This window comes from Pseudonaja textilis, chromosome 2, assembly GCF_049901715.1.
Source record: "Pseudonaja textilis isolate UNSWEBS1 chromosome 2, rPseTex1.2, whole genome shotgun sequence".
Lineage (NCBI taxonomy): Eukaryota > Metazoa > Chordata > Lepidosauria > Squamata > Elapidae > Pseudonaja > Pseudonaja textilis.
Genome location: NC_141991.1, coordinates 114,002,709 through 114,025,438, shown reverse-complemented (window position 1 = coordinate 114,025,438; position 22,730 = coordinate 114,002,709). Strand labels below are relative to the sequence as shown.

Sequence of the window (22,730 nt, the reverse complement as noted above, 5' to 3'; positions counted from 1 at the left end):
ATTTGCAGCAGCATTTCAGATTTAAAAAATCCAGGCTGCATTCAATGCACAGAAAAAGTAACGGTGGCACTGCCTGATTGCCAGCTAATCCAGTAAGCTGTTGTTGGTAGGATTCTAGGTGTTGCAAATTGGTATTAGGTCTTAGAACTCAAATGTAGAGATGCTTCTGTTCTGTGACTTCATAGAGTGTTTTAAGAACTGACACTTTGAGCTCTTCCCGGTGTTTTCCCCCGTCTCTGAGAAGAGAAGGATGCATCTAAGAAGGCAGTGAGAAAGAAACCAATTTCTGTCTATTCTGAAGCCTACCAGTATATATTTTTTCCCAAGCTGCTTACAATTCCCCAGTTCCTTACCATAGAATTTTTCTCTTGTTCTTTTAATTAGATTTACAATGAGATGATCCGAGACCTCCTGAACCCTTCCTTGGGCTACCTGGATTTGCGTGAGGATGCTAAAGGTTTCATCCAAGTGGCTGGAATCACAGAAGTCTCAACCATCAATGCTAAGGAGGTGAATTGGAATAAACCCTGCAAAGGTTCAGAAAAAAACCCATGCTGATTGCCAAATGCAGTCTTGCAACATAGTAATCCTAATTATTAATATAACTTTCTTCAAGAGGCTAACATGGATTAGTCACTATGATAACTAGTCTGATGTGATTGAACATCCAAATCCAGTCCATTTGGTTTAAACAACTGGCAAATTTGGTTAGAGTAACAGTTCCTAACCCAGTTTTTTTGTTTCTCACAATGACTGTGACTCTTTGACTTCTCCTTGGAGGACATTGTCAACCCAGAATCCCCAGAAAGCATTCTGTTTAATGTCCCACAAATAAAATCAAAACCTTTTCTTCCTTTCCCCTTTTTAATTCTTGTACTATATTTCCATGACTAGAGTTGAGAACTTCACTTGTTTGTTCTGTCACTTGGTGGGATATAAGACAGGTATTAAGCTGAGGAATATGAGTGTTCGTGTTTGGAGGCAGAAAAAGAAACACAACTGAGATGGAACAAGAAATTTAGTCTTTTTCACTATGTATTGGTGAAAGGAATTAAAATCAGATTGATATTCCCTAGTACTGTGGTAGCACAGAGATTTCAAAGAACAGAGTCAAATTGTAATTTTTGCTTGTTCAAAAATCCATCTCACAAGTAATAATTCCAAGCAAATGAACATAATTTTGCAGTTTTAACTAATTTAGTTACAAAAACCACTGCTGCAAGTCCCTTGACCTCGCTTCTTTTCAGTTAAAGAATGTTTTGGGCAGCCTTCCCCAAGCCATTTGAGCTAAAAATAATGGGTATTGTGGACCAATGTACCACATGGCACAATATCAAAGGAAATTTATTTAGTTAGTATTCACTTCATTGCAGCAGGGTTCTGGGAGAAACATATTGTGTGAAGAAATTTTGCAAAGAATTGCTCTCTTAGTAATTAGTAAAACAAAACAAAACAAAACAAAAGCCTTAGAAAGCCTTAGTAAGATCACACTTGGATGCATCCAGTTTTGTTCACCATATTATAAAAAAATTAATACTCTGGAAAGAGTGCAGAGAAGAGCAAAAAAGATGATTAGGGGCCTAGAGGCTAAAACATATGAAGAACAGTTGTAGGGAATGTTTAGTCTAGTGAAAAGAAGGACATGGGGTGACATGATAGCAATGTTCCAATATTTGAGGGGCTACCACAAAGAAGAGGGAGTCAAGCTATTCTGCAAAGCACCAGGTGGCAAGACAAGAAATAATGGATGGAAATGAATCAAGGAGAGAAGCAACCTAGAACTAAGGAAAGATTTCCTGGCAGTTAGAAGAATTAATCATTGAAATGGCTTGCCTTCAGAAGTTGTGGGTGCTACAACACTGGAGGTTTTAAGAAGACATTGGACAGCCATTTGCCCAGAATGGTATGGGGTCTCCTGCTTGAGCAGGGGGTGGACTAGAAGACCTCCAAGGTCCCTTCAAACTCTGTTATTCTGTGTCTGTGGTTCTTCTACATCTCTTAGCTTGTTCAGTTGCCCATTTTCTGCTTTCAGTCCCCGTGAAGTTCCATAAAATTCCCTATACTGGGACTCAAAGTTCCCTTTTGCCTTTTCCTGGTGATGGTGTTATTTTATAGATGGAAGTCACTTTGGCTTGATACGTTATTAGAGATAGAAGGCCTTTTGCTGACTAAGGCCTGATGAATGCCCACAATTGCTTTCCATTACCAAGTCTTTAATATGCTAACCCATGTCCCACCCTCTTTGAGGAAGGGAAAAAGGAGTTTCTGTTTCAGAATTGTCCCTTTATATAACTATTGCTACCAGGGCACAATCGGTTGCAATAAATCCAGTCAGGAAAAAAGAGATAGATCTTCTTTCTGGAAAGCAGAGAAGACAGGTTTGTCTATAGAGGTTTGTAATTTCGCTGAAAATAATACGCAGCGAGATACAAAGGTATGAGAAAATTTCAGACGTAAAATGCATATTCCCAAAGAACACACAACAATATGTCTGACTCTTTGGCTTTTGTTCATGTGCATAGGGCTTAGGAAGTTCGAAGACTATATTAAACTTGCCCTTTTGCTCTGTTCCTCTCCCTGGTCCTTACTGGAGGCACATTGCTAACCTACACCAAATAGTTTTGGTCAGATTTCCATTCTTCTCATTCATGTAGATAATGCAGTTGTTAATGAAGGGCAATAAGCAACGGACGCAGGAGCCTACAGCAGCCAACCGAACATCCTCACGCTCCCATGCGGTGCTGCAGGTCACCGTGCGCCAAAAGAGCCGCATCAAAAACATTATGCAGGAGGTGCGCATAGGCCGACTCTTCATGATTGACTTAGCAGGCTCAGAGCGGGCTTCTCAGGTATGGATGTGGAGGAGAAAAGGCCAATCGCCTCAAAAGGAAAAACACACCCAAGGGGGTGGGGGGGGAGAGAATGAGAGAGAGAGAGAGAGAGAAAGGAGAGGAGAGAGAGATTAGGGAAGCAGTAAGATAGGAAGTGCTTGGTGATGAAACCTCAGTATTGAAACAGCCTTTGCAGTGGCAGACTGGAAACTGGCTAACTTCCAATTTGGGGGGATGGGTTTGCATGATTACTTTGCTGAAAGTCCTATAAGTGCGATATTGTTATTGATGAATGTTTTATTGAGAATAAACTCTCCCGTGTCTGTTTTACAAGACTAAAGGGATAACCCTATTCTCAGGGATTTACTTTCTAAAACATCTACACAAAGAATGGAGGGCAGAAGGCAAATGAAAAAACATACTTAACTAGAAAAGCAGTGAAAATTGCAGCTATATGCACTGAGTTACAGAAAGTTAATTTGGTGAAGAGAGTTGTTTCAAAAGGTATTCATCCTGAATTCAATTGTCAGAGAATATGAAATAAGAATAAATGTAAGAGCAGCTCTTTAAAGAATGATAGAGTTGTTGAACTATGACCAACCAAGATGGGATGGTTTTGGCTCAGACAGTTAGCTCATCCTGCAAAGAAAAAGAAAGCAAATCTCTCCCAAAAGCTTTGAATGAGGACAGGATGCAAATATAAAGTGTCCATTTTTCTCATTTTATTTGCATGGCTATTATCAAGATAGCCTCCATTTCTCATATTTCCATGTAAACCCTATTCTCCTTCACCTTGATATTATTACCTAGCCTGTAATGAAACATCTATAAGAATACAACCAAGGTCTTTCTATCAACCAGGTTCTTTCTATTGATAGAAAGAAATATAATTGAATAAAAGTGAAGGGAGAAATAATGAGAAATTTGGAAAAGATATATACATGCCTAAAAATGCTTAAATGGAAATGTGATAATGTGGAACTATGTCTTAAAAAATAATGTTTTATTTGTCTTGTTAAAACTTATAAGTAATTTTTAGAAAGGAGGTTTTATGCTTTTATGTCTTATGTTTTGTTTGTCTTTAAAAAATCAATAAAATTTGTTTAAAAAAAAAGAATACAACCAAGGTCAGAGAGTACCCAACAGTTCAACCCTGAGCTACATATGTTCTCTTATTATCTGAACAAGAAGGTTAGGTTACAGTGATGTAGAACAGGCATTCCCAACCCCCAGGCCCTGACCCACTACTGGGCCTTGGACCATTCAGAACTGGGCTTGTGTGAGAGACAGGCCCTTGCACAAGCATGCAAAGCTCCATTTGTGTGAGAGACAGGCACTTGCCCAAGCGTGCAAAGCTCCATTTGTTTGAGCAGCAGGCACTTGCACTCATGCATGAAGCTCCATATGTGTGAATGATGGGCACATTCTCCCACTGTTTGTGCAAATGAAACTGCGCACGCTATGTGTGTGCCTGCCACTCACACAGAACTATCCCCTTTCCCCCTGCCACCAAGCTGCCAAGTCGGAAAGGTTGGGGACCGCTAATGTAGAAAAGGGCAGTCTTTCCTTGAAAGAAGAGAAAAAAAATCCAGAGAATTAACCAGGCTTATTATGACATTTGGATTGAAATTTGCTATTAGTAGAGTCTCTAAAGAGTCATCTGGGGATATCTTGGACTCTCAATCATACATTCAAATCTTAAGAATATTGCTATTATGGATACAGTCCTATTTATCTGGCACTTCTAAATAACCAGTTTGAAATGATAAATGCTAATAAAACTGTATTGGGACTGAGAACTTGGTAGAATATTCATGCTTCTCTTCAGTGAACACAGGCTTCCTATATGCAAGAATAGCAACAGCAATAGCACTTAGATTTATATACCACTTCATAGTGCTTTACAGCCCCCTGTAAGCTGTTTATAGAGTCAGCATAATGCCCCCCAACGATCTCATTTTATTGACCTTGGAAGAATGGAAGGCTGAGTCAACCTTGAACTAGTCAGGATCAAACTGCTGGCAGTCGACAGAGTTAGCCAGCAATACTGTTTTCTAACCACTGTGCCACCACTGTTAGTCAAAGTATCATTCTTTAGAAATTTATGGATATGTCATTAATAATATAGTTTCCATCCAGTATTTGGATCAAGACCTTTTTTGTTTCAATCTCCTCTTTGTTTGGGTCACCATATTTCAACTTATATCAGGAACTTAACCTGATTCCTGATAAGATCTACTTTCCATCAGTTTTTTTTCCCCCTGTGGTAAAAGCAGCTTAAATATTAGTGACAGCAAAATTATGACAGGGAAGGTATATTTCAATCTGACCCCAGAATTATATCTCAGAAAAATAGGGCTTGCCTCTGGAGTGGTCTGTGTTGGAATGGCAATTTCATTCTCCTGTCCATTCTACATTTTCCACCTCCCTAGACGCAGAATCGTGGACAGCGTATGAAGGAGGGCGCTCACATCAACCGGTCTCTGCTGGCTCTTGGCAATTGCATTAATGCGCTCAGCGACAGGACAGGTGTCAAATATGTTAATTACCGGGACAGCAAGCTTACTCGCCTTCTCAAGGTAGGCTTGGCAAAAAAGCAGAGTGTGTGAATAGCCTAAAAAAAGCTATGTATTTTCAATAGATAGGCAAAACAGAGTAGAGAGATTGGGGGGGGAGGGGGTATGTTTGTGTCAATATGCGTCTAATTGTGCTATCCCTAAAAGTGGAATGAAATGTTCCAATGAACAAAATAGCAATCTGGTTTGTTTTATTTGGTCATAAGTTTGATATAGCCTGCGTTCCTCTGTGGTAGAACAGAGAAAAGGAAACATGTATGGCAAGAGTAATTTAAACTGTAACTGAGTGAGATGGAGAAGAGATGAGAGTTGATATAGTGGACTTATATAAGACAAGCAATGTTCACACTTACCTATTTGTACAGTATAGACATGATGGCTCAAGGTACAGTTTCAGGACCCTGGAGAGTTCCAAGCAGATAACTATGGCTACAACTTAAGAGTTCAAATTAAAGCTTTTATATTTCTTGAGCCAGACTCCCAAAGTGTTCATAGCTGAAAACTAAATATTCAAATACCTAGTATGAAGAGTGTGGTTCCCTAAGCAAACCTGGCTTAAAAAATGTGTGCTGGGGATCCTGCTTTGATGGGATTGGGCTTGATCTAGTCAGATCAGGTTTTGTATTAAAGCATGGATTTAGAATCATCATGGCCTACCTGAGTGTATGTGGTTCCTCCTTTTCTGCAGACAGAGTTCTGACTGCTGCTGAAAGTCCGGTATGGCCTCCTCGCATCTTGTGTTCAATCCTGTGCTTTCTATTTCCAGGATTCTCTAGGTGGGAACAGCCGTACAGTCATGATTGCTCACATCAGCCCTGCAAGTAGTGCTTTTGAGGAGTCACGCAGCACCTTGACCTATGCTGAACGTGCTAAGAATATCCGCACCACGGTAGGATGCCGCGTTCTTGGCATTTTGTTGCTTCTTCTGCTTTGTCTAGAATTCCAATTCTTGGAGGTCGTTCAGATAACACAGTTTGTTTCACCTGAATCCAAACAGTTCTCCAGTCTTCCAGATCCGGTCATCGAAAGATGATTACTTCTAGCCTTACCATCAATATATTTTCTAATCAATGCAGGAGCTGGGTCTGGTAAGGCAGGAACCAAAATTGGGCAAACCAGCATGTAAGCATTGAAGAAATGCCTTCCAATCACAAGGATAAGTAATTAATGGCCAGATGTAATTTTAGGCGGGAGGAAAAAGCATACAATTGAAATCTCAGAACAAATAGAACATCTCAGAACATCCTTGTGTTCTACAATTGACAGATCTTATGTATATATGTGACTTCTGTCTTAATCTGTGATAAAGTCATTTATCTAGCTATGTTGTATCACTACATTGCATAGGGTCTCCTGCTTGAACGAGTTTTAAGTAAGTTCCTGAATATAGAATTGAGAATTAGGAGTCAAGATTTATTGCTATATAAACACATAAACATGAAATAGCTTTGGAGCCATGGCAGTAGCTTGAGATATTGTGCAACAAGCTTCGAGATATCAACCTGCAATCTCTCTCTCTCTCTCTCTCTCTCTTTTTTAATCCTTCTCATGACAAGCAAAAGCTCATTGTAACACTGCCTGGTCCATGGAGCTGATTGAGGAGGATGGCATCGATAATTACAACAAAAATATGACCAAAAAAGCCTTCTTTATGCACAGATTCAGTTGCAAAAAAAACCAAAAGAAAAATAATTACATAATTACAATCAAATTATAATCCTCATAATTACAATAAAATGACAGAGTTATTTGCCCCTTGAGGTTCAGTTGATTCCTTCTTGCCTTTTCCTATGGTAGATAGATAGTAGAAAGTCTCGAACTGTCTGGGTCTTCTTACGGTAATTAAACAGTTGATTTTCTAACCAATGTTTTTATGTTATATACTGATTCTGACTCTAGCTTCATTACTATTTTATGGAATGATCTAGTATTTGAAAAGCATCAGCCCTATCAAGTAGATCACACTGAGAAATAATGTGCAGACCTGAAGTTGTATTAGAACAACTATAGCAATAGAATCTTAGAAGTCTGAATGTGCTTCCTTGTGTGCATCTTCATGAGAATTAAGAGGGGGGATAATGGTGGTTCTGAGATGCTTTCAAACTTACTTTCTTAGCCTGAATTTTAATTCTCGTTTACCTGATTGTTGCCTTGGTCATGGATCTTTTCTCTATTCTTCAAGGCCATTCTCTTTACTCATTACAACAAGATATTTAATTGTTTGTAAGACTCTGGATTAGTGAGCCTTAAATAATTAACTAGTCTTGGATGTTGCCAGAGTCTCCTTGGACACCCAACGTTCATTTGGTCTCTCTCTCTCTCTCTCTCACTCTCTCTCTCTCTCTCTCCCTCCCTCCCTCCCTCCCCCCCTCCCCCTCCCTCTCCCTCCCTCCATCTCTCTCTCTCTCTTTCGCCTGACAGGTGAAGCGCAACCATCTCAACGTCACCTACCACATTGCTCAGTACACAAGTATCATTGCTGAACTCCATCGTGAAATTCACCGTCTGCACTGCAAAATTGAGCAACAGGAGCCCCATCCAATGCGGTCAGACATCCGGAGTATTCAAGGTAGGCTGAGTTGCTGATGCAACATGAAGATAACTGTAGAAGATGCCTATGGCATTTCCCCCCGACAAGAATTGCAAGAATGTTCAAGAACAAATCTGAAAAGTGCTGGAAATGTCATCAGATATCTGGCTCATACTACCATATGTGGTGGACTTGTGAGGACGCTAGAAAATATTGGACTAAAATTTGCATATGGTTGGAAAAAATGACAAAGACACATATAGACTTGAAACCAGAGATATTTTTATTGGGAATCTTACCTAATTTATATAATAAAAATTTGAAGTATTTGATTGTAAATGTATTAACAGCGGCTAGGATTGTATTTGCTAAAAACTGGAAGAGTGAGAAAACTCCATTAGAGGAAGAAATTATTAAGAAAATATTGGATTGTGCTGAAATGAGTAAATTGACATTTGAAATTAGAGAACAAGAAGATAAACAATTTTATGAAGTTTGGGATCTTTTTTATCAATCGTTAGATAATAAAACATAATAATAGAACATTCAGACTTAGCATATAATTTTTTTTCTTTTTTTTTGATATCTTTATAAAACATCAAGATAGATTTGGTATGATCTTATGATTTATTGCAAAATAAATTAAGTAAACTATAGTTATCTCGTTAAAGTATGAACTAATAAAATTATAGATAAATGATTTTTTAGTGATGATATTAGGTTATACAATTATTGATTGATAATATGAACTATTATGTAATATAATTATATTAGTGACTAGGAAATGGATGCACAAAAAAAAAGTGATAAACCAACCAATGCACTGTTTGTAAATTTATGAAGAAGGATGATGTTTTTATGTTTTATGTGGTATGTCTATGTTGTTTTGTTGTTAAAATAAAAACCTTTAAAAAAAAACTGTAGAAGATGCCTGGAAGATGAGGTTATCCCTGTATGAAGTATGGCTAACCTCATCTTCCAGAAATCTTCTACAACCAAGCAAGAATCAACAAGGAAAATCACAAGCAGGATGTGACCACAGATACCTCTTGCTAATGTTCCTTAGCAATTAGACATTATACAGAGGCATATTTTACTTGGATGCATTGGATGCTTTAATGTTAGAAGTGATATGCCTCTGTATAATGCCTAAATGCTAAGGAACATTAGCAAGAGGTCACAACTGCTTGTGATTTTCCTTATTGATACTTGCTTGGCCACTATGAGAAACAGGACACTAAAAGATACAGGCTTTTTGCTTGATCCAGCACAATTAGTCTTACATTACACATTCCTGAAGCATTCCAGAAACATGCCTGCCATGGCATCTTGATACCTATAGAAAAAGAAGAAAGGGAAATGCGGATATATGTTTGGGTCATGGATTGAGTAGGGTTGGCATTTCTGTCTTATGGATGAAAAGGGATCTGATTGGTAGGTTTGATGAGGCACTGAAAGTTTTGAAAAAGTCAGGCGCAGGCAATTAGACAGAAAGCATGGTTGAAATAGTAAGGCATGGAAGAAAGGGAGCAAAAACTTGGCTATTCTGTAGCTTCATTTCTCTTAGCGCTTTGATTGGATTTCCCGTATCAGTTACACTTCTTTTCTCCACCTTTTGTATAGCCGAAGTACAGCTCCGTGGGAATCACTTTGAGAGGCAGGAAATGGATCGGCTCCGGGAACAGCTGATCAGCACCTTTCGGGAACAGATGGATGTGCGTCGCCACCTCATGGAGTTGGAAAATAATTACATGGAGATACAGATCGAGAGTTCTCGCCATCTCCTCACCATTGCTGAGTAAGCAGACAGTAGGGAACAAACAGGACACACTCCTAGGACCTTGGTCGTGCAATTCACTGTTTTCCATCAGCTTATTTTGAGAGCTTAGACTAGATGTGTCAGTTGCCTGTCATTTGCTGGCTCTTGATCATAAGGCATTTCTTCAACCTTTCTTTCTTCCCTTCTTGGCAGTTGGGAACAGGAGAAGACACGTCGAGCGCAAAAGTGGCGAGAGGAGCAACGAAAAGAGAGTTACAACAAAGATGAAAATGAGAAGGACTCTGACACTGGGGACGAACTCTCGGATGTGCCAGAGCCACAGGAAGTGGCAGCAGCTCGGGAACACATCGCTATTCTCCTGGGGGAGCAGGATAAACTTCATAAACAGAAGGTGTCAAAAGCTGGTGGGGTGGACAGAATATTAGCTAAAGGAAGGGAGGGAAGGGAGAAGGGATGTTGCAACTTTATAGTGTGGAGCAGTCTGCAGTCAGCAACATTCCTCCCATCCGGTATCCATGGCTTTCACTGGCTCTGTGACTCTGTACCTCTTCTCTGTGCCAGGCAGAGCTGGAAAGGCGCTTCTGGGATATACGGCAGTGTGGGCAGCGGCTAGAGGAGGCCTTGCCGTGGTGCATCAGCTCAGAAGAGCAGAGAGAGGTTCTGAGTTTGCTGTGTAAGGTACATGAACTGGAAGTGAAGAACACAGCCATACAATCAAGTACACTTCTCAAGGACAACTTCATCCGTCATCAGGAGAGAGCTGTGCGTCGCTTTGAGTGCTATCGCAACCTCTGTCACCGCATCATCCAAGAACAGCGACAGATCATTCATGGTATGGCTACCTACGCTGCCCAGTGTAGATCAGTTTTTCCCAATTTAGTGCCCTCCAGAGGTTGGATTCTAATTCCCAGCTGAGTAGAACTGATGTAGATTAGATAGATAGATAGATAGATAGATAGATAGATAGATAGATAGATAGATAGATAGATAGGATTCTACAGGTTCGCACCTATTTGCTAGAACCCGTTGTTAACATTCTAAGCAGTTCGGAGAGCCGGTTCTTAGAAGAAATTACTGGCCTAATCCTGTAAGGAAGGCAGGAAGGAAACATTCTGGTGTTGCTTACAGAAACTGCTTCTCTGTTAACCCTTATTACATTCTTGGCTGGACTAGACTTCCTGTCTCAGGAACATCTCTGGAGTTTTTCCCCCTCCTTTGCTGGTACTTTGCTTGTGTGGAGTGACCATTCAAAGTTACAATGGCAATGAAAAAAGTGACTTATAACCATTTTTCACACGAGTGTTGCAGCATCCCCACAGTCATGAGAGGCCAGGAGAGGAGATGCGTGCCTCGATGTGAGTGATGTTGAGTTGGCCACGCCCAGCCAGTCACATTACCACAAAGCCACACCCACCAATTAAGCCACGCTCACAGAACTGGTTGTTAAAAAAAATGAATCCCACCCCTGGATGGATGGATGGATGGATGGATGGATGGATGGATAGATAGATAGATATGTATGTATGTATGTATATATGTATGTCATGGGTATAGAGATACACACACACAAACACATGTACAATTTTGATACAATGTGGTAGAGGGGAAGCCAGTTCTTGCATTAAGGAAGTTGAATGTAAGAAAATAAGTGATGTTATATAATAATCATCTACTTTTCCAGACTTCTCTGAGGCACAACAGAGGTCTCTATCCTTTCTTTCAGATTCACATACCTCACCTTTGCTTATGATCTATTATTGATGGCCTCTCTCAAATGTAATTGAAAAATCTTTTTGCCTCACAATTTTGTGGCATCCCACAGGGTTATGCTCAAGAGTCTCAAACTCAAATCATAATGGGAGAAGCATCAGCACTAGTTCATTAACCTGAAGGTTGCAGCAATGAAATCTTTTCAAACTTTGGCATAAAAAACTCTAGGGAGTAAGTAGCCTTAAGAGCAAACAGCATAGAAATGAATAGAGCATTTAGTTGCTGTACATGTCTATATGTAAACAAGGGAATTTCTGTTTTTCTGGCTTATCTTTATTGATACTGGCTTCATCCTGAAGGGCCACGTACAGGTCATGCATTTGAGACCCAGGATTATTTTGCAGCTTGTCACCCTGTCTTAGCCTATTGCACTCATAGCGTCGATGCTTTTCCCGTCAAAAGCATTCAGTATCTTTAGAATACCTTCCTAATCATAGCATCTGTCCCATTCCCTTCATACTACAAGGGACCGTCATCTCAGTTGAAGACCAGTGTCGAAGCTTCTGTGGTCTGATTGCCTGTCCTGTGGGACCTGATTTCTGCTTCCGCTTCTCATTGCCAGAGTCTCACCTAGTGGTGCCATCCCATCTGGAGGAACTGTATCAGGTTTACTTGCATGAGCTGGAAGAAGGGGCCTTAGATCGAATGGCAGCCATGGATCAAGCAGCTGTTAGAGCTCTTAAGGTATGTTCATGTTCTCATTGCTGAAATCCTTTCACTTCATCCAAAAGTGATATCCTTGGGCCTCAACAGTACCCATATTTAGACCAAACTGTCTGCACCAGCCGAGGAAGCCTAGGCGTCCCATTAAGCAGAGAGTGACAATTGCAGGAGCACTTAGACTTATATATCACCTTATAGTGCTTTGCAGCCCTCTCTAAGCAGTTTATAGAGTCAGCGTATTGCCCCCAACAATCTGGGTCCTCATTTTACCCACCCTCGGAAGGATGGAAGGCTGAGTCCATCTTGAACCAGTCAGGATTGCTTCCAGTGGCTGTGAATGCTCCAACACCGGGTGTTTTTAAGAAGAAATTGGATAACCATTTGTCTGAAGTGGTGTAGGGTTTCCTGCCGAAGCAGGGGGTTGGACTAGAAGACCTCCAAGGTCCCTTCCAACTCTGTCATTCTTTCTATTCTATTCTAAGGATCGAACTGCTGGCAGTCAGCAGAGTTAGCCTGCAATTCTGCACTATAACCGCTGCGCCACCACGGCTCTTACAACCTTGTTGAATGTAGAAAATGCAACATTGGGACAGGGTAGACTTTTCAATCAAGGAGAGGGAAGGTCCTTGGGTAGGAGTTGCCCATCACCCCTTCCAGTAAGTCATTTAGATAACGTGGTAAATATCAATTTTACAGTTCATTCTTTCTTCTGCTGTCTGCCTTCTTCTGAATATGGAATGAAAAGCTAATTTCACTTCTCATTTTATTCTTGAACCCATCATTGCATTTAATGATGCATCCAGGAAAAAAAAACCTCCCGAATGTCAAGAAACAAAGCAGTTTTTCCAATAAAAGGCAAGGCAAAACGAAGAGTGTATAGATTTTTTTTTAAAAAAAATGAAAATCTGTTTAAACATCCTGAAAATCTTTTCATATCATCTTCTATGAATGTTGGACATAAAATCTATTACTGAATTGTTTTTTCCCCCTTATTGGAAGCCTGCCGCTCACTTTTCGTTATCCCTTTAAAGATAAGCAATATTATCTAGAGCACAGAAGCCAACGAGATGAAAAACGTTATAACAAGAAAGGAATCATGGTCAATTTCTTACTGTTCTGTAAGAGGGAATGATTCCAAAAAATACACTTTTTGATTATCCAGATTTTCCCCTCCCCAGCCTCAACAGTCAACTGCTCCTTGACCAGGAGCTGTGAAGCCAGCAATAACCTTAAATTGCACACCAGTTCAGTCCCGAGGAAATGTAACCTTTGTGAAAGATAACCTATACCAGATCCTGAGGGCCAAAGCCACTCCATCTTTCCAGAGTTGAGTTGGAGCCAGTTCCTTCCCATTCAAACCCTCCCAGCCTCCAGGCACACAGTCAGTTCCACCATAGCATCACCTGACTGGCTTGGAGTGGAAATGGGCAGCTGCTTCTCCATGAATATATGGATGACACTGCACCCCTGACATCAAATGACTTTGTCCCAACAGTTTCAGGTAGGTGTTAAAGAGGAGAGGAGAGAGGCCCAAGCCCTAAGGCACATTGCAGTGCAAGGGCCTAAGGCATAACCTCTCCTCCTCCGTTATCAGTTGGAACCGGTCACGGAGAAAGGAGAAGAACCACTGAAAGACAGTGTCTCTCCACTCCCTGAAGCCAGTTCATCATGGTTGGTGGCATCAAAGCCCACGAAAAGAGCCAGGACAGTTGCACCACTCCCACTTCATGCCTCCCCCCCCAAAAAAAAAGTCATCAGTAAATGAGACCAGTGCTGCCTCAGTACTGTACCCCAGTCTAATGAACCCTGAATGAAAGGGGTCCAGATAATCCCAGGTCTTCTGGAGTGAGCACCAACCCACCCTCTTGAGAAACTTCCCCACCCACCCCCAAAAAAAGAAAACTGGGCAAAAGTTGTCCAATATTGTCAAACCCAATTGCATGCCTCCTCCCTCAACACATCAGGAGAGGGTGAGTCCAGAATACAGGTGGTCAAGCTCAGCCACCATCACAGTCTGGCTAGCTTTCTCCCAGTGACAGTATTTTCCAATGGTCAAGAACAGATGGGTCATCTTGCACATGCAGTGAACAACAATAAATGCATTATGTGTTTGTTGCATATAACCAAACCCTTTCCTTATTTTGCCATTTTCCCAGTTCCGTTAGCTACACTTGGAGCCATAGAATTTTTCAATGTTCTCACAGTCTTTGTGACGCTAACCTTTGTAGCATTTGTTTCAATTCCACCCTTCAATATTTCACATTTTTTCCCCCAGAAAAATCTCTTAAAGACTTCTTCAATATCTGAGTCATTTCAGTTTCATTCCAAAACTCTTATTCACTTATTTGTTTGTTTTTATTATTTAGGGCTTTTTTTAAATTTAGTAAATTTTATATGCTGCCCATCTCACCGATCGGGGTGGCTGACAGAATGATAAAAAGACAAATATAAGAAGATAAATGTCAGAAGGGTTCAAATGAAGAAAACATTTATGTGCAGGAGACTTCCGTGCCAAAGCTTCCCCCGCTCCCTGCGGAAAATATCCTGGACTCGGACCAAGAGAGCGTCAAGACACTGGGTTCAGAGAGTCAGCAGCTGCCTTGGCGGGATTCTCGGAGGAATACCCTCCCACCCCTTGTTCCGGCATCAGACAGGTAAGAACTGCTCGATACACTTCAAAAGGGAGCTGGAAGGAGGGCTTCCCAATTTGGATGGATCACCCACCACAGAATACAGGTAGTCCACAACTTACGACCACAGTTGAGCCCAAAATTTCTGTTTGCCAAGTGAGTTTCTGTTCTGAAGTGAGTTTTGGGCCATTTTACAACCTTTCTTGCCAGAGCTGTTAAGTGAATCACTGAAGTTGATAAATTAGTAACAGGGTTGTTAAGTGAATGCGGTTTTCCCCGTCGACCTCCTTTGTCAGGAGGTCACACAAGGGGATCACATTGACCCAGGGACACTGTAGCCTTCGTAAATTCAAGTCAGCTGCCAAGCATCTGAATTTTGATCACGTGGCTGTGGAGACGCGGCAATGGTGTAAGTGTGAAAAATGGTCCTACGTCACTTTTTTCAGTGCTGTTGTAACTTTGAACAGTCATAAAATGAACTTTTGTAAGTTGAGGACTACCTGTAGTGTTCCAATATCTCAGGGGCTGCCACAAAGAAGAGGGAGCCAAGCTATTCTCCAAAGCACCTGAAGGCAGGACAAGAAGCAATGGGTAGAAATAAACCATAGAGAGAAGCAACGAAGGAATAATTTCTGACAGTTAGAACAATTAATCAGTGGAACAACTTGCCTCCAGAAGTTATGAATGCCCCAACACTGGAAGTTTTCAAGAAGATGTTGGATAACTATTTGTCTGAAGGGGTGTAGGGTTTCCTGCCTAGGCAGGGGGTTGGACTAGAAGACCTCCAAGGTCCCTTGCAACTCTGTTTATTCTATTCTATTCTGTATGAAAAGTGGATCTTTGAAAACTCAGGAGTAAAAGGCTTCCTGGAACCAAAACCAAGTTAAGAGTGTAAATTTCCACAGGCGTTCAGTGCTCACAGTAGATATTCTCCTCCCCGTTTTGTCTTTCATCTTCTTAGATGCTCGTTCCTTTCTTTTCCATGTTTCTCTCCGTCATTGTTCTCGGCCTCCCTGCTCTTACTCAGTCTTGAATGTTTTCTTCCTTACTTTTCAATTCCTACCCCGACCCATATGCATCCCCACTTCTCTGAAAATGGTTTGTCATGAAGACCACTTCCTCTTGTTTGAAGGTTGGGAGAATGGGTTAGAAAACAACAACAACAACAACAACAATGCAAGCCCATTCAGTCACAATCAGGATATTCATCAGATCTAATTCAGATCAGATGTCCAGTGGATAGGACTGCATCGCATACGCATACAGGACAGGCATTTTATTTTGGGAGTTATTTCTTTCAAGCCTTGTTAGAACCCATAGCACGGTTGTTGGGTGTTTTCCCTTTAAAAACAGCCTGCCGTTGATTTTTGGCAGTCTTGCCAGTTAAATTTGTTGGAATAGAGGCTCAGCAGCCCATAAAAAGAGTTTGGAGCCACGTGAAGTCTGTTTGCCTAGTGCTGTGCTGGAATCAGCAGAAAGTTACCTTTCTTTTCTCAACAGTGAAGCAGTTCAGGTGTTCAAGGCGTGTCCTCGGGCTCGGCAGATGAAGCATTCAGCAGTGATGACTCCACCCCCTATCCATGTCAATGGCATGATCAGTCAAGAGGTATGAAGAGTAGAGAAAAGGGGGCTTGAAGTGCATACGGTGGTTTTACTCAAACACGATCTCACCACTACACTAGGAGAGGAGCTGTAACATTCAGGGAAGCTCTATATCAGGGATGGCTAACCTTTTCGGCACCAAGTTCCCAAAGCCTGCACCCTGCACATGCGCCCCACCCCTCGGGCATGCGTGTGTGACCCTCCCGCAACCCCCCACACATGTGCCTGCGACCCCCCCCTCATGTATGCATGCATGTATGTGCATCGGAGCTAAGCTGGGCCGATGGCTCGCGCACCCAGAGTGAGGTCTCTGCATGTCATCTCTGGCACACGTGCCATAGGTTCGCCATCACAGCTCTATATAATTTAACCTGTCCTGCTTCCTTTCTTCTTTTCTTAGTATACACCCCAGGAGAGTTTGCTTATCCTGGACAGCCACCAGAATTCTTCCCCTGACAGCAGCGATCATTGTTCTGATGGCATCTTGATGCATGGAGGTGAGATGCAGCGGATGCTAGATATTTATTGAGAGCCAGATTGACATTGTGGTTAAAATGGTGGACTGGGAACAAGGAGATCATGAATTTTAGTCTTCGCTCAGAAGTGAAAGCCAGCTCTCTCAGCTCATGTGGGAAAAATTGGCGGGAAAAATAGTCGAGGGCATTAGGTATGCCGCCTCAAGTTGTACGAAATAAAGGCAGGATGCAAATCCTATGATTAAATATTTAAAGATTCTGTGTTTCCTCATGGAGCTCCATAAGTAGTAAGGCTGCTAACAGCTGCAACCGAGGCCTATTTTATTTACTTACTGGGAACTATTACTGCCTCCTCATTCTTCCCAGTTACCCATCAGATCAGAAAAAGACAATGCAATGAGGGCCTCCCTCCCATTTTGAAAAGAGAGTAAGCTGCTTTCTGGTGTTTTCCACCCTTTTCCCTGCTGGGCCACTGGCACTCTAGCAAAGGGAACCCAGGAAAAAGCTTTTTAATTTTGCCACATGCTTCCACCCCTGGCAGAGCACAAGGAGATGGCGAGCGGCATCAAAAACATTGCGGTGAAGGCCGCCCGGCGTCGTTCACGGGTGCTGGAATCCGACAGGCTGAACTTGCTGAAGCCAACCAAGGAGCTCAGCAACCTCTCCCTCCACTCTCTGAGTGAAAGTGAGGACACCCCCTGCCGGGGAACTCCTGCCCTCTGCCAGCCTGCCAGCCCCAGTTTGCAGCATGCCGTCAGCGAGGACAATCTGTCAAGCAGCACCGGGGATACTGCTCCCGGGAGACACGTCCCCAGATGCTCCCTTGGCCCCTGGCTCCGGGTTAACAAAAAGGGAAGCAAGAAACCTGAGAAGAGGGAAGAATCCCTAGAGGCAAAGAGGAGGAAACGGCGCTCGCGCTCGTTCGAGGTTACTGGCCAGAGGGTACGTCTCCCCTATTCCAACACTATGAACATAACAGAATAGAGTAGAGTAGAATAGAATAGAATAGAAATAATAGAATAGAATAGAATAGAATAGAATAGAATAGAATAGAATAGAATAGAATAGAATAGAATAGAATAGAATAGAATACTTCATTGGCCAAGTGTGATTGGACAAACAAGGAATTTGTCTTGGTGTAAATACTCTCAGTATACATAAAAGAAAAGATACATTCGTCAAGAGTCAAGAATCATCAGGTACAACACTTAATAACAGTCATAGGGTACAATAAGCAATCAAATCATACTAGGAAACAGTCAATATAAATTGTAAGGTTACAAGCAACAAGGTTACAGTCATACAGTCAAAAGTGGGAGAGGATGGGTGAAAGGAAGGATGGGAGGATTAATAATAATAGTAATGTAGATTTAGTAAATAGTTGGACAGTGTTGAGGGAATTATTTGTTTAGCAAAGTGATGGCGTTCAGGGAAAAACTGTCCTTGGGTCTAGTTGTTCTGGTGTGCAGTGCCCTATAGCGTCCTTTTGAGGGTAGGAGTTGAAAACAATTTATGTCCAGGATGTGAGGGGTCTATATATATTTTTACAGCCCTCTTTTTGACTCGTGCAGTATACAGGTCCTCAGTGGAAGACAGGTTGGTAACAATTGTTTTTTCTGCAGTTCTAATTGTCCTCTGAAGTCTGGATCTATCTTGTTGGGTTGCAGAAGCTATGACAGACTGTGAATGTATCCTGGTGGTTTCCCTTCAATAGCTGAGGGCCAAAGCTAACTCCCATCAGATTGCTTCTGCTATAATCAGGCATAAATAGGAATTCATTAGCAGGCTACAAGATCACCCCAGAATCCCAGTGCTGAGTTTTTGCTGCCGTCTTCAAGGTCCATAAGCCTTTGAGTGAATCCTTGTCCCACTATGGTGATGCTATCCTGTACCCTAAGCTAGTTATTTATCCTAATAAACTCCTGATTAAATGTCCGAAGAGGTAATAAGCTTTCTCTGTTTTCTCCCAAAGGCAGGCTGTGAAAGGCTCATGTGAGGTTCCCTCAATTCTGAGATTCTCGAATCTACATTAATGAATTATTAGCGCAATGTGTTGTTGCTCCTTCCTTGGCTATAGTTCTCCTGAGATCAGCATAGGGAACTTTGGGAACTATAAATGACAAGTGTGGATGCAATTGAAAGCACAGCAATACCAAATCAGAAGCACGGGATCCATAGAATAACTGATTCTGAACTGGTTCCTACCAGAATTCTTAATGTATATCCCTCACAGTCCTTAGTAAGATCAACTGGATAGGGCTATGGTAGTCATGCATTTAAGGAGGAAGCAGGCCAGGAATGCCTTCTGTACAAGAAAAATCAATCCATCAATCCTGATCACTTTTCCTTTTTATACCAAATCAGAAAACTGGTCTTTCATAGTACCTGATTGGCACACCGTCTCCAGTGGATAGTTGTCTCTGTTCCCAACTGGTACTAAATCCTCCTACTCAGATCTTCCTTGCGGAAGGTGTGGTGGAACATGGTCTGAATTCCTGGGAGGGTGAGGTTGCATTCCAGATCGTTTGGTGGGGAAGAAGTGTGTTAAACACAGCTCCTCCCTAGGAGTTCTCAGAGTTTATATTTAATGGTGCAAGTAGTCTGCTGCTTCAGTTCGGCAAAATTTCTGTTTATAGGTGAGGAACAATAAAGCAAACTGCTTAAAAGAAACCCAGGGTGTTTTTCTTGGTTTATGGAGCCTAACCTGTGCTTTAATAATTCATGGTGGTGTAAAAGAATTTCTTTATCCATGAAATACCCTTTGAACCCGTGTGTTCATCTCTTCTCCCACCCCCGGCAGCTCCAGGGCCCAAAGAACAATGCCTCTCGCCGACATCCCCTGGAAAGCAGTTCTGAGCACAAGATAATGGCAGCAGGAGGGATGCACAGTATCCGCAGCATTGGAAAACCTGCTGTGCAGTTGTCCAGAGTGAGGCTTCTGCAAGCCCAGCCTTCTTCAGGTATGTGAGCATCAACCAAATCACAATTTTCTGTTACTGCTCCTCAATGCAGCAAAGTCTCTGTTGACTGCAGCAGAGAATTTGAGCGTCACCACCTTACAGAAGAAGTCTATCCTGCAGTTGCACATACTAGATCTGCCTCTTTTACTGTAGAGCAATAGGCCTGGAATCATTACCAGCCTGCCTTTGCAGTTTGAAAGCCAGTTGTAGTGGTGTAGTGGTTAATACTAGAAACTGAGAGACTATGAGTTGTAGTTCTGCTTGAGTTACCAAGTCAGATGGGTGACTTTGGGTCAGTTGCTCTCTTTTTCAATATTAGGTAATAGCAAGCCACTGATGAAAAAACATTGGCCCCAAAATTGCAGGGATTAGTCCAGTTCTCAGAAGTGACTTGAATACAAAAAAAAAGAAGGGAGGGAGGGAAGGAAGGAAGGAAAAGAGAGGTTGGTTGGTTGGTTGATTGATTGATTTGGGGGATGGCACAGCTGTACTGAAGGCCAGCCTACAGAATGATAACTGTTAAGGGGCTGTGCAATTATTCCCCAGCTTGCGATGTAGCCATGTACAAGCCCTAATGATTGTCCTCTTTTTCATTTCTGGTTTTATTCCTTCAGGTCCCAGTGAGGCATCCTCTCTTTCTGTTGCTTCCCATCAAAGTGGCATCTCCAAGAAAATAAGCCAGCCCAGTCAGTACCCCCCACGCCTGAACTATGTCCCAGTGAATGGGACAAACCCTTCTGGCAAAGATGGGAAGAACCGAAGATGTTAAGCTCTGAAAGGCACAGAGAAGTTGAGATGCTCCAGGAAGGTAGCATTTGATGGGCCAGTCAGGGCCAGGCACTGTGGTTAAAACCATTGGAAGGAAATAGCTAACTTGAACAGAAGGCCTACAAGTTTGCCTGGTGGGTTGCAGGGTTGCTGCCAAGAGGATTTTCTGGCCACAAAAAACTTTTAATCTCCAGGACTCTGGGTCCCCCCAAATTGAAATGAGTAGTTGTCTCGATGGATACACAGAAGGCTGCCACCGGATATATCCAGTGCTGTAATACCAAGACAGACGTGGAAGATTGGTTCTTGTGCAAGCACAACTCTTTAGTTTTTAAACTACGTGTTGAAGGAGGGTACCGTGCCACAGCATTGGGGTAACCTGGCAACAAGATTTGTTGTGCTTTTGCATCATTCCAAGGCAATAATTTCAATATATTTAACTAGCACCTTTCTGCTGTGACCTTCAGAGGAAAAGGTTTGTGGACATTTGAAAACACACTATGTCTGCCTATGGCCAGGATTCCCTACCAGGGGGGCTGTTGTGTTGTCAATCAAGCACCATCCTTAATTTCATGACTGGGATATATTTAACCTTTGGGGTTTCAAGGACTTTTAGATGATCTTGTTAACTGGCTTGGATGCAAGAAAAGTCTTTTTACAAAACAATTTACTATTGCTTTTTTCAGCAAGGAGGTTTAAAAAATGTGATGGAATCCCAAATGTTGGCTTTTGTATCTGTCTGTAAGTAAAGTGAGACGGCAAACAATATTCAATACCAGCTCCAGAGTATTTCCAGAATCCTTCCAGTCTTGTAGTTTTTATTGGCAAGGACTCCCTTCTTGCAATATGCGTGATGTTTCATATTATGCCATCAGAAAGATCTGCTTACAACAATCTTGCACGGGTTTGGATATACATAATCCCCGTCTAGATTGTTTTCTGCCTAATTTTGATGATTGAGCGGGATCCAGCTGCTTTTGTCATTCCAACTTTCCCATTGTATTTATTTATTTATTTTAAAAATCTGACTTCATTTTTCCCCCAATTGGGTCTGTTTACTTTTCTCTGTTAGCTATGATGGTATTTAGGTTCAGTCACCAAGTCCACTGGGTATTACCAGTCATTGAGTCACTAGACAAGCTGGCTGTGCTAAAGGCAAGATTACAGCGGAAACATGGAATTTAAGAAGCGCAAACACAGGGGAACTCAACATAGTAAAAGATTAAGCACCTCAACTACACATTGATGTCTTACATATCAGTGAATTCAAATAGTATAGAATTGGATACAGACTCAAAATATGAAGACATCAAGAAGGAATAAAAAAATAAAATGTGAAGATTTACAAGAAGAGACAAGAAATAGTATTACAACTATACAAATAAAGACATTAAAAACAGACACAGAAAACAAAGTCATCCAAGAAATCTTCCAACTCTCAAATTCGCATGCTGAAGGAAGTCAATGGACAACAGCAACTGGTTCAAGTAAGATCAAAGATGGAAATTCTGAAATTCTGCATACTAAGGTTGTCAACATCCAACACATCTTATAAGACTCAAATCTAGCCACCATTCGTGCAGTAGTCAAATTTTATGCTCTCATGGTGTTAATAAGGCAAAGCCAATTAAAGAAATAAAGACTTCTATTTTCTTCATCTTATTCAGTTATTTTTAAAATTATTTTAGAGGACATTTAGTTTAGGGTATAACTTTAATATATTAGATTTATTAGTGTTATATAAATAAATATTATTGTAATAGGGATGTTCAGAGTATACCATATTTGATTTACTTTATAGTTGCCAATATATAATTGTACTTATTTCTTTTTGTTGATCCTAATTGTATTTGTTATCTTCTGTTCCCTATTTATTGTTTTATGTTGCTGGTCATTTACCAAGTAAAAATATTGTTGTTGCTAAAAGATACTCTGATTTTACAAAAATCTCTATCACTGGAAGATGAAGTTGGTTTAGCACTTTTGTCATTACCAAATTAGAAGGCTTCTGGGATTAATGGAGTATCTGTAGAAATAATGCAAGCAAAGAAGAATTAATAGATGTTCTAGCCAAATTGTGCCAGCAAATCTTAGGGAATGACCCAGTGGCTAACAGATTGAAAGCACACAGTGTGTAAATTTTT

The 22,730-nt window shown here is 41.4% G+C and overlaps 1 protein-coding gene across 2 annotated transcripts in view; it reads left to right on the top strand.

Moving 5' to 3' along the window:
• Positions 1–22,513, top strand: part of KIF19 (kinesin family member 19) — a 42,593-nt gene extending 20,080 nt beyond the window's left edge. For both annotated transcript variants that reach the window (XM_026701738.2, XM_087924995.1), the window contains exons 6-20: positions 385–510; positions 2,655–2,849; positions 5,264–5,410; positions 6,174–6,296; positions 7,829–7,976; positions 9,561–9,735; positions 9,910–10,108; positions 10,279–10,549; positions 12,050–12,171; positions 14,650–14,804; positions 16,281–16,386; positions 16,783–16,879; positions 17,400–17,800; positions 19,659–19,818; positions 20,433–22,513. In XM_026701738.2, the coding sequence (XP_026557523.1) occupies positions 385–510; positions 2,655–2,849; positions 5,264–5,410; positions 6,174–6,296; positions 7,829–7,976; positions 9,561–9,735; positions 9,910–10,108; positions 10,279–10,549; positions 12,050–12,171; positions 14,650–14,804; positions 16,281–16,386; positions 16,783–16,879; positions 17,400–17,800; positions 19,659–19,818; positions 20,433–20,587 (2,580 nt within the window). In that variant the 3' untranslated portion in view covers positions 20,588–22,513. The remainder of the gene's footprint in view (positions 1–384; positions 511–2,654; positions 2,850–5,263; positions 5,411–6,173; positions 6,297–7,828; positions 7,977–9,560; positions 9,736–9,909; positions 10,109–10,278; positions 10,550–12,049; positions 12,172–14,649; positions 14,805–16,280; positions 16,387–16,782; positions 16,880–17,399; positions 17,801–19,658; positions 19,819–20,432) is intronic.
• Positions 22,514–22,730: the final 217 nt, after the last annotated feature.